Source organism: Pelmatolapia mariae, linkage group LG18 (genome assembly GCF_036321145.2).
Source record: "Pelmatolapia mariae isolate MD_Pm_ZW linkage group LG18, Pm_UMD_F_2, whole genome shotgun sequence".
In the NCBI taxonomy this organism is placed as follows: domain Eukaryota; kingdom Metazoa; phylum Chordata; class Actinopteri; order Cichliformes; family Cichlidae; genus Pelmatolapia; species Pelmatolapia mariae.
The window spans coordinates 6,435,095-6,453,286 of record NC_086243.1 but is presented as its reverse complement, the minus strand read 5'-3'; the positions used below and the strand labels follow the sequence as shown (position 1 = coordinate 6,453,286).

The 18,192-nt window shown below is 43.4% G+C and overlaps 1 protein-coding gene across 3 annotated transcripts in view; it reads right to left on the bottom strand.

The window, feature by feature from the left end:
- Nucleotides 1-310: 310 nt before the first annotated feature.
- rnf220a (ring finger protein 220a) overlaps nt 311-18,192 on the bottom strand; it is a 159,255-nt gene continuing 141,373 nt past the window's right edge. For 2 of the 3 annotated variants that reach the window (XM_063461928.1, XM_063461930.1), the window contains exons 9-15: nt 15,795-15,987; nt 15,633-15,688; nt 15,430-15,541; nt 9,903-10,014; nt 6,488-6,658; nt 5,986-6,060; nt 311-2,150 (exon numbers count right to left, since the gene is read on the bottom strand). In XM_063461928.1, coding sequence (XP_063317998.1) covers nt 2,079-2,150; nt 5,986-6,060; nt 6,488-6,658; nt 9,903-10,014; nt 15,430-15,541; nt 15,633-15,688; nt 15,795-15,987 — 791 coding nt within the window. In that variant the 3' untranslated portion in view covers nt 311-2,078. The remainder of the gene's footprint in view (nt 2,151-5,985; nt 6,061-6,487; nt 6,659-9,902; nt 10,015-15,429; nt 15,542-15,632; nt 15,689-15,794; nt 15,988-18,192) is intronic. The other variant, XM_063461931.1, reaches the window with a different exon arrangement.

The window sequence follows — 18,192 nt, the reverse complement described above, 5'->3', positions numbered from 1 at the left end:
CAAAATCAAGTTTCTTCAGCAGAAGTGTCCTCAAATATCAGACCCGACCAACTCGGGCTGTTTGACTTTCCTCTTTTTAAACTGTGGGCCTTTTGCATTTTTTTAATAGTGGACGATGATCCACTTAAAAGCTACGACTGACAATGAGACACAAAGTCTTATTACAAAACACATTTACAATGCGTCTCTGGCATCTTTGTCCCATTTTTTATTGATTTTTCCAGCGAACAACGAACGAACGAACAATGAACACATTTCTTAAACACGTCTTACTTCACCACCCCCGGCTGCATGAAAAGGACCAGTCGTGGAATTTTGAGAAGTTTTATTTTTTCTTGTTTTTTTTTTTTGCATTATTTCTTACAACAATAAAGACGGCACAGAATACATAGCTTTACAAACACAAAGCACACCACCACCTTGGCTGCTGATGCTGCTGCCATTGAGGGAGGGGGGAGGTTGTGGGTTCCTGGAGGCTGCCAGTTCAGCATTGGCCATCCTTGTTTTCCAAAGACTTCTGCCCATTGGGAATTTGCCATTTCAAGGACCTTTTTTCTTTTTTTTTTAAGTTGTTGTTGTTTTGTTTTTTTTTCTTTTTTTGCAGCATAGCAGAATGAGAACAATGTGGGAGGAAAAAGCTTCTTTTGAGACATGTAGGGGTAAACCAACCAACCAAACAAATAAAAAAAGACTGTCTAGAATATGATCTCAGCATGTTATTCCAATTAGCATGAAGCAGAAGTAGAGGTTAAAAAGAAAAAGCTCAGCTGGACAATATGTGAACTAAAGAGCAGTTCCACAGTTCTGCTTGTTTGCGGGAACTCTTGGACAACGGGAATCTCTCCATTTAATAAAACTAACACAACATTTGTCCGCACACCGAGATCAGATCTACCTTTCTCTGAGGTACTCTGCAGAAAAATTACACCACCTAAATCTTGACCATCTAGTTTGAGTAGTTTATTATTACTTACAATTTTTCTTTAAATTCCTGTACAGTCAAATAAAACGTCAACGGATTTTTCAAAGGATCTCTTCTTTTTTTAAAAATACAGAAGGCTTCTTTTATTCCAGCCATTTTTTCCCCCCAACCCCTTCCAACCAAAAAACTGGATTTTGATATTATATATTTCTGTGTGTATCTGCTGATGGTCATGTGTGTATGTGTGTGTGTGTCTATGTAATTTACACCCAACATTGTAAACATACATAGAACTATATTACATGTGCTTGCACTGCATCTTGTAAGGGGGAGGAGAAAATTTGGTTTACTGCACTAGAACACCACAAAAGAGGGGAAGAGAGAAGGGCGGGGCTTGTGAAGAGAAGAAGAAGAAGAAGAAGGAGAGGAGGACGAGTAGGGCGAGTGTCAAACTCCTTTTCAAGGTTGTGAGGCTCCTCAGTTTGGTTGAAAGCTCAGTTTTAGTGGACAGGCTCTTATATTTATATTTTTCTTAAGCAACAGCTGGATCAAGCTATCAGTTTGTCTCTTCAATAGTGAACAAAAATAAGAAAAGAAGCTTTCTCTCAAGTCATCAGGGTGAAGCCCGCCATCCAGCACCACTGAAGTTCTGCCGAAGAGCTAGCAGGGACGAGGGGAGTTAGATCCTGTATTAAGAAGTTCCTCTGAGGTCCACCTCCAGCAGTGTGAAGCTACAAGGTCTTAGTGGGCGTTTCCACTGACTTAGTCCTTCAGTGTAAGATCCCTCTATTTTATAGACAGTTATAGAGGTTCTTGTGTCATTGAGGCAGCGGAAACAACTGCTGGCAATTGGGGACTGCAGGTCTCCGGGCCCTTTTTTTTCTCCCCCTTATTTTTTGCGCAGGTTACTCAGGAGACTGCTGGCCATAGTCAGATTCAGTCAAAGTGCGCTTGCTTAGTCATTTGTTCAAGCCGCCCTCCTGGAAGAACTGGCACAGTCTCAAACACAGCTGTTGTGGAGGCTTGGTAGCTGCTATCCCAGGCTGCGCGACAGAGAGAGACAGAGCGAGAAGAACTAAAGATGATCGACGGGGGAAGGAGACAAATCCAAGATGGAAGAATGGACTGGAAGGAACAAAGGCAGGGGTTGTGCTCTTTACAAGTAGACACGCCTCAGGTCTCCGGGTGAGGTGATGGTGTTGCACTGTGGGCACAGCTTCTTGTTTCCCTGTGATGGACAGACAAGCAACAGTTAGCTTGGTAGCTCAGAAAAATGTACCAACAGACATAACAATGAAGTGCTCACTCTGCTGATTTGGGGCTACGAGCATGAAGTTCAATACAAGTTACCCAGTACTCTTACTGCCTCCTCCTCCTGTGTGAATCTAAACCTGTTTGCTGCACATCTTGCCTCCCCTTCTGCCCTCTTCCTCTCCCTCTGCACTGCTTTGATAGTGTGCCATCTGCAGTAAAGCAGCAGGTGATAATATGCAACACAGGGCTGACAGCATAACAAGATTCTGAATGGGTGGTCTCACCACTGTCCTAAATCCCTGTTGCTTTCCCGCACCAACTCTGGCCAACAACTGCTGGCTGCAGGCGCATCCTTTTCTGACAGAGTCACTGTGCTGAGTTTACACTTAATGATGCAAGAAAAAAGAAAAGAAGCCAAAAACAGACCATAAACAAATGAAGAATAGTGGCACAGCTGGAGTCAACTAGGAAAGGATTATATGATGTCATTGCTATGAGGAAAGTCTTAACATCAGAAATGAAATGCACCCGTTGTGTTTCCCACAGATCTAGGTTCTATTTGTTGTAGATGATGGGGGGGTGGGGGCGGTTGGCTGGTGTTGTGATAATAAATAACTGAGCGACTCCAGCGCCTTGGACCGCAGCTGGTGATGTTATTCCTTGTTCTGCTGCCGAGCTTCATAAGCTTGGCATGGCTGCTCATGAATCAGTTCTCCACCTGATGTCAGCTGCAGTCCAAGACAGACAAACTGGAGTATGTGAACATGGGACAAACTTTTTTAAGGAAACCATCACAACAGAAGCACGACTAAAACATGAGACTGAAGGCCCAACACTCACAGCTACTTTACCTTCAAAGTAAGATCAAGAGAATGGTCTACTACTCAGTCACTTCCTGAAAGTGTCATTCTCTCAAGCAAAGGGGCTCAGGTAAAGTCCATGTATAGCAGGGGTGTCAAAAATAAGGCCTGGGGACCAGGAGAGTCTAATCTGCCCCACCTGAAGTCTTTGAAAACTGTGAATGAGTGCGCAGATTTTGAACTTTTAACTGTAGTATAGTGTTTCCCATTGATAAAGACTTCCCCCGTGGCCATTCATACTACACCAAAGTAGTTACGTAACAGTTAAACAATTAATATAATGACAGAAACTGTCTACTACAGCAATGTCTTTTTGTTTTAAAGAGTGGGTCCACAGTAAAAAAAAAAAAAAAAAAAATCAGTAACATTTCCTGTAATGTGTAAAAACACATTAATCGCGTAGGAAAACTGAGCTGTAATGTTGAAACTGCACGTCTTTGAATCTAAGAGCTTAGTTTATTTAAATGTCTTTCACTGATATGGCCTGTTTAAGATCAAAGTGGGCTGTATGTGGCCCACAATGTATGATGATGTATGGGAAACAGTGAATGACATTTTGAATACTGTTGTTAGACATAACAAAACTGCTCATCACCTTTTACTAAACTATCTGGTGCTTTAATCAGTCTCTAAACTGCGTGCTGAAAGACTTTGAGACTTTAGTATATGGCACACAAACGTAGGGTGTAACATCTGACATGGGCCAACACAATCTGGAGATCTCGTTTGTATTTTGTGCACTTTTGAAACATTAATCGGTCAGCATAAATGTACCTCTGACCCCCAAGGATTCATAAGCTTCAATTCCTGTAAGCGCCTGAATAAACTCTTTCAAGCAGGTGTACCGATTAAGGGCCTAGACGGGGGTGATTTGGGAGTGACAGATGTCACATACTCATGCTAAGAGGATATGTTGCTCCACACTACTAAAATAAATGTCCAGAGTGAAGAAGAAGGGATGGGATGTGGGGTGTATGGGGGAAAAAATGGAAAGAAGAGGAGTTTGGAATGGTTTAAAAAGTAGTAGTAATGAACATTTTCTTCAGAAATACCTCTCATAAATCACGTATCAAAGCATTGTGTAATATTATAAATTTAACTAAGTGTAATTTAAGCGATTTTATTGATACACTGTTGAGGGAGCACTTCTCCTGTTTGTTTGGAGGCCCGTCAAAGCTTTCTGCTGTTTACTGTGGGCAGTGAGCATGCATGGGTGTGTGCCTGTTACACTGTGCTCCAGCTGCCTCGCTCATTAAAGTGGTAAGAGGCTGGGCTGACGTTAACTAGATTCCCGGGCATTTACTTTGATCAGTTTGGCCCTCCCGGTTTTATAGCTGTCTCCAGGCTATGACTTTAATTCCCCATACATTAAACCAGCAGTGGCAGGATGCACGTCTGTGCACACACCTACACAGAAAACACAGGTACGCTGCAGATGGAAACAATGGAGCGCTTTCTTTTGAGCAATTAATAACAGAAGAATTAGAAAGCAGGCTAACTAATTTATTAATCAGGCCCAGACTGCCTTTCTGCTCGTACTCAAAGGAAGGCCTTCTTAAATCACCTTAAGCTGAAAGCATTTTTCGGACAATTATTAGCATGAATAAGGGTGGTAATGGTTGGGACCATTAGCTTATGTTGCTTTTATCTGCTATCATGCAGCTATTCTACTGGACCAAACCATTTCAGAAACACCAAATTTAAAATGTATAGCTGCATACAAGGCTGAAATAGTCATCAGACATTCCCATGCATCATTCATCATAATCCCTGGAAAAATAAACTCTACTCCATTCAGTCCTTGACATAGACGATGTCACATGGTGTAACACACTGAATCTAATGCAGACAGTGGCAGCTGGTCCACCAATCAGCAGCCTGCCTAAGCCCAAAAAGGATAAACTGAGCAAAGTGTGAAGAGTTTTAGAGATTTGAAACTGCATCTATAAACTGAAGGTGATTCTCTTCATCCAAAACACCAGCGTGATGCTTTAGACTTGTAAAGACTCGAGAAGACAGCTTCGATTAGAACCTTAGGACTGCTGATGCAAGGCTGTCTGCACACTAACCCAGATGTTACTCAGGAAGTTCTTCAAAATTGTATAAATAGTGTACTGGCTAAGGTGTACTCAAGTTTAACATCTTCCCCAGGGTTAGGGTTAGTCAAAATATTCCAGCAATCAATGTTTTTACATCATTCAATGAAGTTAAAATTCAAACTTTTTAGGACACTGATGCAACTAATACTGTATACAATGATGTGGCACTAATGATCGGCTTATTTGTGATAGTTTTTCTAGGTGGGACGGGCCTGGGGGTATGTTGATGAGTAGGATTAGGCTTCATGGGGAAACAGCGGCAGGGGAAACAAGGTGAGATGAGAACATTGACAACATCAGATATTTCGTGGAGGGAAAAGAGGCGAAAAGAGCAAAGACATCAGAGAAAGCCAATGAGTACACTGTTTACCCTTCCAGCTGTAGGAACACTATTTTCTTTTGCGCTCCATTTACCACATTAGCAACAGCTAACTGCACACTACTGAATATATTAGACTAACTAATAACCAGCAAAACCACAGCGGAGGGGCATGTGTGTGTGTGTGTGTGTGTGTGTAGACCTAAGGCAGTACATAGAAGCCAGTGGAGGCTGAAGTTGACCACTTTATTCCAACATTTTAACAAGCCTTTTGGGGACCATTCCATCTAAGCCTTTCCCTGACTGAGGCTACAAGTGTTTGCACTGCCTGCACTGAGCGTGCTGAGAGAGAACGGGTCATTTGGGGAATATTCCATTTTAGTTCCTCCCTACGGGGCATGAATACAGAGAAAAATTCACTGACTATGAAATGAGGCCGCAATAACTGCATGTCATGAGGACTTGCCCAGCAGCACTGAGTGTGTGTGCGTGTGTGTGAGAGTGAGATGAAGTGTGGGAGTTTGAGCGTACCAGAGTCCTGAGCCAGCATTCTTCACAGTGGACGTGCCAGCACTGGATGGAGGTGAGCGGCATCGTGTAGGAGTCCTAAAAAAAAAAAAAAAAAAAAAAAGGAAAAATTTAAACTACATCGGATTCACGGGACACTCACTTAAGCTAGCAACAAACAAGTAACGCTACACAATCCCTGACCGACAAACAGCATCAAACCACTAACCACGGAAAGACAGCCAGCAGCCACAGAACCACTGAGCAAGGCAGCATATGGGAAATTGAACCGGCAATCTGCGGGTCACAAACGTACACGCACACGTGCACAAACACGACATCGGCCAGGCAACGGGCAGAGACAGAGGGAAACGGGCAGGGAGGGGGGAGATGAGGGAGGAAGCTGTGAACGAGCCCTGTTGGGCGTCCTTTTCTTTCCCTCTGGAAAAGAATGGAGAGATGAGGGAGGAATGAGGTGAGGGTGGGAAGAGGAACGGAGGAGGTAAGGAGGGAGGGAGTGCCTTACCCTCCGTAAGGGCTGTGGGAGGAGCCTCTTTATGCCGCTGCTGTAGCCACCAATCACAAGGCCCCTGTACAGGCAATACAGGCCGAGGGGGAGGGACTTAGGCTGCCTCTCTCCGACCTCATTGGCCCCTATGCTCTTGAGCTCCGCACCTGACTGGATAGCAGGCTTCCTCTGCGGAAGGAGGAGGAGGAGGAGGGAGAGGTGGGAGTTGGAGAGGAGAGGTTGGGGGCGAAAGGTGGCAGCTAATCACAGAGCCGGGCTTGTACTGATCGCGCACACACAAACACCAAAGAGCAACAGAAGACGCGTGCGGACAAACACAAACCCACACAAACATCACCGTGTGTGCTAATGACAGCCAGAAAGTAAAGTGAGGCTTTGAATACAACTTCTTCCACCTTTGATTGGATAGCTCACAACTAGGCTAAAATGCTAAGTCAACTGGAAAAGCTCAGATCTTCAGGAGTTTTATCTCATTGGTTAGATTTTACAAGTGCGAAGAAACATTTACACTCTGAAAGTGCAACTGAGGCGTGAATGTAAAATAAATGGCTTTTTTTATCCTGACCCTTCACTGACATTGCTAATGGAAGAATGGGCTAAGTTTTATGTATATACCACAAAATCACAACAACAGTCGCCTCAATGTGCTTATATATATATATATATATATATATATATATATATAAAGACCCGACAATAATAATGGAGAAACCCGAACAATCAGCCAAAACCTTGTGAGCAAGCACATGGTGGCAGTGGGAAGGAAACCTCCAACAGAACCAGGCTCACATTACAGTCTTATTTATCAGTTTACTTGTAAAGGCTCTTTTGATAAATATGTCCTTGTAGTATTTTATTTAGCTGTTTTTATGTTATTAGCATCAAAATTACTGCTAATTTTAAAAATAAAGGCATTTTAAGAGGCATTCCACCAACTGGAGATGTTCTAGACACACTTTTTACTAAAGGTAAAGTTTTCTTGGCATTAGCTGCTTTAGCTTTTTTTTTTTTTTAAACTTGGTCTCTTATAGTCACCCAGCTTAAGCAAAGAGCAATACTACACTGGCTAATCTAATAATTCAGGCATGTTTAAATGTCGTTGAAATTTCCTTATATGGAAACAGACATTAAGTACATCTAAGTAGTCTTCAAACAGTCTAAATATTTGTAATCAAGCCCATCAACAACCTTACTTTAAAACTGAAATATCTCAATATTTAAATATCTAAATATCTGAATTAGGACAATCTTAAAGCACATTTTAAGTTCCTTGCCCTAAAATGACCAATAGATGGGGGTAGAAACCCACAGATAGTGCTGAGCTGCATCTCTGAGATTCCCTCAGCATCAGTAAAGGCTAACAGAGAACTTGAGTCAACTTGATACAGAGGGCAAGCATTTCCACCAGACAATCAGAAGGTAAAAATTAGTAAGAAATATTTGCAGAAATATCGGTGTAGAGGTGACAGCGGTGGCGTTTAGACTGAGTCATACATCTGCTCAAAGTGTTTGTGCATCTACTTGATGCGGTGGAAATCTCCAGCTGCTTCAAAATCTGCCAGTTAGTGAGAGTAATCTGATGACATTTAGATCAGACCCAGTGACAGGGAGGGAGCCCAGTGACAGGTTAAAGACAGACAGAGACAGATTAGATGGAAGAGGCCTGTGTGTGTGTGTGTGTAGACATATTTGTATTTCTCTGTATGCCTTAGTGTGTGTTTGTGTGTGTGCGTAAAACAGATGAGGGACAGTGACAGATGAGCAGAGAAGAGCTGTGTGCTCATGGGGCAGTGAGTGATCGATCGCTGTGCCTTGCCCTCCGTGTCACCTCAGGCACCCAGCGACCTTTAGGAAGCGCAGGCGTTGGTAATTACCCGCCTCACATGCATACACACCAACAGGCTCTCACACACACACACTCACACGCAGCAAGCACAGGATGCCGACGCTGCACTGTCCACACGCTTGAAGAATGACAGGGTGGGTACTTGACACAAAGTGGGGGTACACAAACACTGATGTGAGGTGTAGGCGCAACTGCATCTCAAGTGTCTGATGGACCTCTATATTGTCCCTCATGGCTTTAACTATTGATCTGTAAGGTCCAATCAGCCATCAATACAAGCTGTGATGCACAGGAGTGTCTTTTCACCTAACAAAGCCAAACTTCGACACATTTTTCACAGATTTAACCTGCTTTGTGCACAGCACAGTCAGGACGCTATCTCAGAATTTGAACATACACATACTTCTGTGCTCCTGAGATGAAGCATGACATGATAAGAAAAATGATTCGCTCTGGAAATGTGATAGCAGACAATCGTGCCAAATTGCAAAGCCATGCAAAGGGCCACAACACAACAGCAACACAACACCAGCAGCACTCGGACAGTGAAAATGCTCCCACGAAGAGCAGAAATGAGATGCGTGCAGGTGCTTCACACATTTCTGCAGCATAAGTATACAACCTACCTACAGTAAAACACACGAACATTATCGAACAGAAAAATCTGTCACTCAAACCGAGCAGCTAGATATCAAGGTAAGCACTCTGGCCACAGTGAGCATATTTTAAATTTATATTTGCTTGAAAAAAATAGGTGAGGGTAGAGGGTTGAATCCCTCTTCAAGGTAGAAAGTGATCAGTGGTTGCTACTTACATCCACTGAATGCACTGACTGTCCCAAAAATACAGCACATTCTGGTATTCAGAGAAGCCTGTGACATGGGACAGACCTTATCAGCCCTTGCTACATATCTGGCCTAATAAAGTGGAAGGCCAAACTTCTGGCTTGGGAAACATTCCAAAATGTAAGGGACGGGCCATTAAGGTCAAAAACAACAACTTGGAGACATGGACATGAGACAGGGAAGTAATCACAGTGACTCCGCCCACTGGTTTGTGGCATTTAATCCATTGAAACTTTAGCTTTTTGAAAGCAGATGGAAAGGCAAACCGTCAATCTCAAAGCAGTCTTTTATTAGAAGCTATATCAAATATATTTAGTGCTGTCAGTGCTAATCTCGTTAAAATGACGCTAACGCCATAACTGCATTAACTCGGCAAATCCCCGTTAACGAGTTACCGCGGATTGCCCGGTGCGTGGGGCTGGACGGCGTCAACACGTTAACGACCTAACCACGCTAACGCGTTGATGCCGTCATGCCCTCATTGACCATTAGAAAGAATGTAGGGGCACTTCCTCACTGGCTTCATTTTTAGGCTTGAAAGTTATCCTCCATCTTTGATATACAGTTTATAGCCCCCCCCCCTTAACCGCAGCTTCACATGTTTATGGTGCTACATGCAGTTCGACAAATGCTAATGCTGCCTTCTGACAAAGCCACAACACTTCCACTGAAGCTCGACGTGCAGACAAGCAGACAGCACTCATGTAAACGCTATACTCACCATGCAGATGAGACATTTGTACCGGTCTCCTCGGAGTATCTGCTTCTCCAGCTCTCTGATTCGAGCCTTCAGGGCCTCCATGGTGGTTGCCGTGGACTCTTCCTCCGTTACCCTGGGAACAAGCAAGAGAGACGATAGAGGTTTTAAGTATAGGTCTACAACACAGATGACGTGCCCACTCTCACACTCTTGTAACAAGGATTGTACCGTTGTGTTTTCAGTTCCATTTAATAAAAACAAATAAACATTAGGAAACAGGAACATTGAGATTTAGAGTATTTTATGCTACAATGTCTCAAAGTTCCACAAAACAGTGGAAGCTGGATGAATCTGCTGGGTGCTGAACACAAGAAAAAGAAGAAAAAAGTCATCTTTTATCATCAACCTTATTGTCCTTAGTTATAGTACAACATCACTGTACTGTGATCCTGCAGTATATTTGTGTTAAATCCTATGATATGAATTTAATGGACTCCTATCTTTCTAGAGATGTATCATTCTCTACACATGTTCATTCTATACCATCTGATTAAGGCCCTGCGCACGCTCCTGTGTAGTACAACATGTTTCAAGTCAAAGTCTTTGTCGATACGCTTTGTCTTTCTTGTAGCTCAATAAACAACAAGACCTCTTTGAATCTTCCTGACTTCTCTTCTTCCTCAGGTCAAACAGAGTATTTACATCCTTCTATTTAACACGTCTGCACCCTCAAAGGACTCATCGCGTCGCAGACTTTCGCTTAAACGTCTTATTGTGTTGCTTTTAAGTCTCACACTCAGCTTCCATCCTCTCTGTTATGTTTTTGTAACTCCCCCATGTTCACCCATGCCAGTCTATCGCCATGGCTCTGTATTTATCTCCACATCGCCACATGTCCTTGCTTCTTAATCCCTCTCTCCTCCAACTTTCTCTTTTCTTATATCCCCTGTCCTCCCTACCGGTGAGTGGCCTCTGATTAATGCGCAGCATGATAACAGAAAATGTGCGTTTAACACTGTCCGACAGCATATGAAGCAGCGATAACTAGATCAATAGGGAAGACGCACAGACCGCAACGATGATGATGATGACAGTGATTCGGTGGAGAGAGACGAGCCGCACAAGCCAGCTGGTGTTTATTATAGCTATCCACTCATTCTCTGGTAAAATGCAATAGTTGTGTGTGTGTGTGAGTGTGTGTGTGTGTGTGTGTGTGTGTGTGTGTGTGTGTGTGTGTGTGTGTGTGTGTGTGTGTGTGTGTGTGTGTGCGTGTGAGGTATAAGCAGTGTGCGTATTTATGGTGATGTGGTCATTTTGCAGCCTGATAGCTAGTTGATCTATGGTATTGATCTGGATGGGGAAGGACAAGCAGAAGGAAGGAAGAGATGAGCACAGTAAGTGGCTGAGTGTGTGTGTATGTGTGTTTGTGTGTGTGTGGCCTAGGACATGGCTCCATTTGCTGCATACTCAAACAGTAGTGGGGAAGTGTACAGGGGAAAGGAAACGGGGCTGGACTTACTTAATTTCCTCTCAACGCCCGAGATTTTGAAAATCTATTTTTTGGACCACACCGGTAGATCTACATGAATTCACATCATCAAGCAAGCTCATTAAAATAAATTGAACATTTAAACTAAATTGAAGATTAAATTAAAATTAAACATTTCAGGTTTGTGTGGTGATCAGCAGACTTGTTCAAATACCTCCATGATAATCTGTAAAGCTTAGTGGAGGAAAAAACATTCTAGGGGTTCAACCTGAGACTGTACCCACGTCTGTGGTCTCTTTGTTGAGATTCTGGCATTATATCACAATAAGTTTATTTAAGCTGATGAACGAATCACAGAGTGATAAAAACAGTGGACCGAATAATGTTTTGGCTTCTTTCTCCCAAAAGGAATTCATATCTTTTAGATCATCAATGAAGAAAGTCTGCATTTGGCCCTGAAATTGTGACAATGTTTAGTAGCTTGTACAGTAAAGGATTGCTTTATTATTTTAAAAAAATACTAATAAAAGATCATGAAAATCATTGGTTGGACTGATGTTACAACAGGCTTAAAAACAGCAGCGCTGCAGCTCGTAGGGACTCGTCTTGCTCAAGATTCAGCAGGATGACTGTTTGTCGTGTTGTGGTTGAAATGCTTCCGGACCAGCAAAGCATCCTTCCCTATTCCCTCTTTCAGAACTGTGGAAAAAAAGCTGACCTGCACTAACTCTTTCCTGTAACCTCATCATCCTCCCACCTTTGTAAAGGCCTGTCTTGACTTGCCACCCTGGTGCCCTATAAACTGCTTTACCCTCTCCTCTTATTAGCACCGAGCTTGTAAAAAGCCATTTAGCGTTGATTAGCCTCTAGCTTATAAAGCAGCCGTGGACTCTGGGCTGGACAGAAGTCATCCCTCTAACAAGGCCGTCTTTTTTCTTTTTATCAGCTCCAGTAAAGTCCTCTGTCGCAAACAAAATTCTTCCAAAAGGGTTTCTTGTCTTGTTTGACGCGAAACGAAACAAGCCAGGAAAAACAGTTTTATTTTTACAAACAAGTGTGTATAAGTCATTTTCTAACCGCTCACTTCTACTTATTTTTGTTTTGTGGTAAAACAAATTCAACTTCTTTATGCAGCTGTGGACATCTAGAGAGGGAGTGTGTGTGTGTCTATGTGTGTGTTTGTTGGGGGGGAATGTAGGAGGTGCAGAGATTTAATGGAGGTAAAGAAGGGAACAGGATGACTTCACAGGGCCAAGAAAAGGAAAGACAACTCTCTGGGGCTAAATGTGGCATGCAGGGAGATGAACAGCCTCTTACAGAGCAACATGCACAAGTGAAAATCCTTGAGTTTAAGCTGGCTCTGGGGTTTTCGGTCTCTGAGCCAGAATAAGAAAATTTATCTCACTCTGGGAGCCAGGTTTCGAAAACACATCATGTGGACTCAGAGAAACACATTAACATCTTAGGCTGGGCTACAACCTGAAAGGTAAGACATTTCTGTAACAGTCCTAAGACCTCTACACGCAGAGCGCATGACAAAAACACCACCATGTAACGTATATACACGGCAATGTGTTCTCAAAAAAAGGCACTGTGGAAAAAAAAATGAAGTATACAAGAAAAGAAAGAAACGCAGATTCTGGGTTCATCCAATTCTCACGAGAAGGCGGCAGCAGGAGTTGCAGAGCTCGATCATTTTCTTACATATTTTAGGATGTGAGTGGGGCAGTTGGAGCTCTTGTTGGTAGAGTTGGGTCCACATCTGAGGATGTTACATATGATTATATTAATTGTTAACAACACTGTGTGTGCGCGTTTTTATACGACGTGGTCCAGGCTTGGTAGGTTTCAGCTTGTGGCCTTGATTTTTGAGCCTCAAATCATGAAACCTTCAGAATAAATACTGAAACAGAACTGCCATCAATACAACATGCCTCTGCTCCAATGTGCTTACTGCCCCACGGGGCTTTTTGAACAGTGTGTGTGTGTGCATGCATGTGAGTGAAAGAAGGTGAAATAGCGATGCATTTTCATCTCGACTCATCCCCGTGGTGAAAAAAGCAAGCAGGAAAGCCCGACAGAGACAGATTGATGGCTCTGCTTCCCCTCTATTTAGCGCTCTGTCCCCAACTTGTGTGGGGCTATTCCTCATTTCATTAGTGTGTGTGCGTGTGCAGCTGAAGATCTCTACCATCTATCTCAATCACCCCTGTGTCTTAATCTACTGTCTACCTACATTTTAGCCTCACTCAGCTTCTCTCTCAACACAAGCACATAGAAATGATAAAATTAGACGGTAATTAATTTTTTTGCAGCACATTGCAAACATTTTATCAACCAGGTGGAGACACAAACTTCTCACATCTACATGCTGTAAAAACAACAACAAAAAAAAAAAAAAACAGCAGCAGCATCATTCTCTTTTGCACCCTGTTAACCGAGGCCTTAACTACACTCACACACCATGATAAAACATTTAAGTCACTATTGATTTCCCCTGCCTCTGCCCAATATATATGTGCGTAGGCCTCAGATGGCGAAAGGCAAGGGGCAAGGGGGGGAGGGGGCATCTTGTAAGTGCCTCAGAAGAATTGAGACAGGGGACGGGAAGAAACGAACAACAGAAATGTGAAAGAGAAAAGCAGGAGGAAGCGAGAGACATGCAGCTTAGCGACAGAGCAATAAAGCGAAGAATGAGAGGAAAAAGACGAAGACAGGCTGGGCGGCGTGTATGTGTACGTGTAGGTGATGGGGAGGAGGGGGTTACAAATCTAGCTTCATCACTTCCAAATTGAGGACAGATTCAATTATTTGCAGAAACCACATGGAAATCTCTCCGCATTGTTCCAGCTGGAGCACCAAATTTGGCAGCAATCGCATTGGCGGCATTGGAGGGGCCATTTATCTTGGAGGGGAAAGAGCGTCTCAGGCGCTGTGCGTGTGTATGTGTGTATGTATGCGTGTGTGTATGTGTGAGCTCATTTATCTTGTAGGGGAATGAGCAGAGGAACGAGGACGCCCCGGGAGGCGACCAGATCATTACCCATCTGGGATCAGAGAGAGAGAGAGATTTCACTAACGCTGCCCTGTGCAAAGCACCGTACACACGCGTACACACACACACACACACACAATGTATCAATGTAACGAAAGGAGACAAATCTCATTTTCATTTGGGGACGGAGGAGCACAGAAGCTCCACAAATACGTGCATTTATAGTAAGCAGAGAGGAGTGATGCAGGGAATTGTTCCAGCCAGCCGGCTGACTGCTTGTTCCAGCGCAATCATTCAGCAGCTAGTTGGCCTCCTTTAAATGGATACTTAAATTAAGCCATGCTCTGCTCCTGGTGGCCACTAAAACCTCAGCTAGAGTGTCGTGTCTATGGAAACGCACACCAACTTTGCATTGTAAAAAAACAACAAAAAACAAATGCACATGCAGTTATAGTGTCTGCTGTACAGGAGTATTTGTGTCAGTCAAGCTGAAGAATGTGAGGAAGGAAACCTGTCCCTACATAACACTGGATGTGGAGAACCAATCAGTGCGGTCAGATTGCCACCTAACCTGTCAGCATCTTTTTCCCTCGGTCGCATGCAAATTAAAACTGGAACGATCACGTTGCAGACGACAACTTATTGAATGCATCCCCTCGCTCAGCAAACACACGCAGTTCTTGCCTCACGGTGCTGTTTCTGATCAATACAGTTCAAGCTGCTCTGCTTATTCGCCAGTTATCCCTTCTACTGATATTTAATATGGACCACGGACATGCAGAGTGCCGATTGATTTATTTCAGTGAAACATTTATTGCATTCAGCCTTCCAATAGTTGATGGAAGCACGTTATGTAAAACTGTAAGCACACATACAGTCAAACAATTCAATTATTACCTTGCAACTCCAGGAAATTGGCCTTAAACACGCATATCAGGAATAGAGAAATGCATCACTAAGCCTTATAAAGGAGGCAGTCGAAAGATCATTCCACTTCATGTTTAACTGATCTATTTCAAAAATCCAACTAGTGTGTGTCCACGTGTGTTTTCTCTGTCACCTACTTTTCAATCTCGCTGTTTTTACAGGTGCGTGGGGCGCAGGAGGAAGAGGAGGAAGACGAGGGAGTGCTGGGGTCTGTCTTGCTGCTCTCGCCGTTGCTTGTTGAAGGCATCTCTGTAGACACAAAGACAGGTAACCCGTTCAGTGCTGGCTTTTTAGCCTATCCAGCATATCCTGAGGAGACAGTTATTTTGTCCCTACTTACCATCGTTGGCCCATTTGGAGAATTCAGGTGTTATTCTATTAGAAGGCATCCCCCCGCTGTAAGACAGAGACACAGATGTCCATGTAAGTGGCAGCTCAAGGTTACTAACTCAGGTGATTTTCAGATTTTCTGGCAGAAAATCTACTAGTTAAGCTTTTGTACTTGAGCACAGCTCCCCGTAGCGCCTCCCGCTCCCTGGCTTCTCCCTGGTCCTCTCCAGCACCGGAGCAGGGGATGATGTCGGCCTCGGTGTACTGAGCCTTGCCATACTCCAAGGTGTCGTCTCCATCCACATCAAGGTCGGCATCGCTGTCTGCGGCGCTCTCCTTGATGCTACACGTGGCAAAACCAGTTGCTGAGGAAAAAGAAAAAGTAAAGAGGGTCATTACTTCGCTTTAACAGCAAAACAAAAATGCTCCATGTGGGCATCAAGATTTGCATTTATTTAAAAACTCCACATCACCCTTTGACGTTAACAAAAGTCCTATTTTTACTTGCAGCTGCCGTGTCATATGCACCTCTGCACTAGATTTATCAAAATAAAAGCACGACTACTGACACATTTTTGGAAGGCAAAACTGTGAAGAGCTTTGTCTATTTAAGCAACTTTACAAGTGCAGTGCAGAATTACCATTGCTCAGTACATTATTCTACACATCATCAACATACAGATCCAGAGAGAACCAGCTTAAGAGGGCACAGACCACACCAAGACCTGGAGTAACTTTCTGACAAACTTCAGAACTTGACGATGCTAAATTTAGCTCGTCTAAAACTTCGGCTTCTCCAAACCAAATTAAAGACTTTTCAATAACCTGGACAGGTGAGAAAGAGAGCTAGATTTGGTCAGAGACAAGGAGGTGAAAGGGAGACGGCACACAGAGCTGGGCTGAACTGACACCAGACTGACACCTTACCCATCAATCTTGGAGAAAGAGAGAAGGAGAGGGAGTGTGTGTGAGTGGCACTTCTATAAACCGAGTGATGAACGCTCAGACAAACTCTTACCGCTGCCTGACTGCTCCCTTCAGCTCCACTTAGCCACACAGCTGGCTCTGTGTGTGTCCGTCACTTAGAGGTGTCTCTTCAGTGTTTGTTTGAGGCTGTCTGTCCTTCTGTCACTTACGTCCCTGTCTCTCCAACCCCTTGAAGGTGTGTGTGTGTGCGTGTGTGTGCATGTGCAAGTCTGTCTACCTGTCACTTACACCATGTCTATCTACCACACAGAGATAGGTAGGTAATATTTATATATGTGTGTGTGTGTCACTTACACCTTGACTATTGGAGCCATGTGTGTTGTAACTCTGAAAGTGTCTGTGTGTGTCTCTACCAGTGACAGGCCTGACAGCCATCTTATTTACACCTATTCCAATTTCTACAAGCTCCCAGCTGGACTAGTGTTTTGTGTGTGTGTGTGTGTGTGTGTGTGTGTGTGTGTGTGTGTGTGTGTGCGTCTGTGGGGGGATGGAGGACCAGAAAGAGTTGACAGCCATCCTATTTAACCTACCTGTCCTGATGTACGAGTCTCAAAACTAGACTTCCCATAACAGTTGCTCTTAGTCTTCCCCATCTCACTCCACTACAGAGTCTTAGTCAAAGTGCAAATCTGACGCTCTGGCTTTCATAAAAGTTTTTCTGGGATTTAAACGTCAACTGCTTCTCCTCCCACATAACAAAGGTGCCACAGATACTAAGCCGTTTTACAATAGGCCCATGGTTTTCAGTGATCAAATAAAAAGAATCTTTTAATTTTTATTTGGTCTCAGCGTTAGAAGGGAACATGTGGGAGCAGTGGCCGTGCAGTCTGCTTGGTCCTCTGGCATCAGTTTATTGCACTGCAGAAGAACAGCGTACATGTCACATTCATACATTTTAATGTAATGACATGTACGGTGACTTACATTTGGATTTTCACACTTTTTCCTCTACATTTTCAAAGCGTGAGACTTAATTTGAGCGTCTCTGTACTATCAGAAAATCAAGCCCAACCTTACTTCAGAAGGGCCACCTCCATCCTGGAAGATCAGGTGTAGATCAACGCCAGCCCACATCAGCTGATAGCACAGCTACTATCCTTTGGCTATCTCATATAGACAACGTTGAACTAAAATCAGATCCAGCTGTTTAAGTCAAGCTCAAACAGACCCTGAAGGCAAATATGGGATCAGCGCATCCCCATTACCTCCTCATCTTATGTCTTTATTGTGAATGGCTGTTGCTCCTCACACTTTACAGTTTACAGCATCTCAATCCTTAAACTAAATCAAACATTGACCAAATCGATCCTAACAGGAGTGGTCATAGGTAATATTTAACCAGTCACCAGAGGTATTCAACAAAGTCTTTTGAAATCATGAGCAATGAACTGTGGCTTCACCTGTTTTTCAAAACTCTACAAGTATCACTTTAATGCCCTTTAATAGCAGGATGCAGTAAACAGAAATTTTGACTTTTTATATATATAAAAAAAATCCTTTAAAAGTTTCTCCCCTTGGTGGACATGAATGCATGGATGCTGTTTTTTTTTACTTCAACCACCTGGACTTCAAAATATAATGCC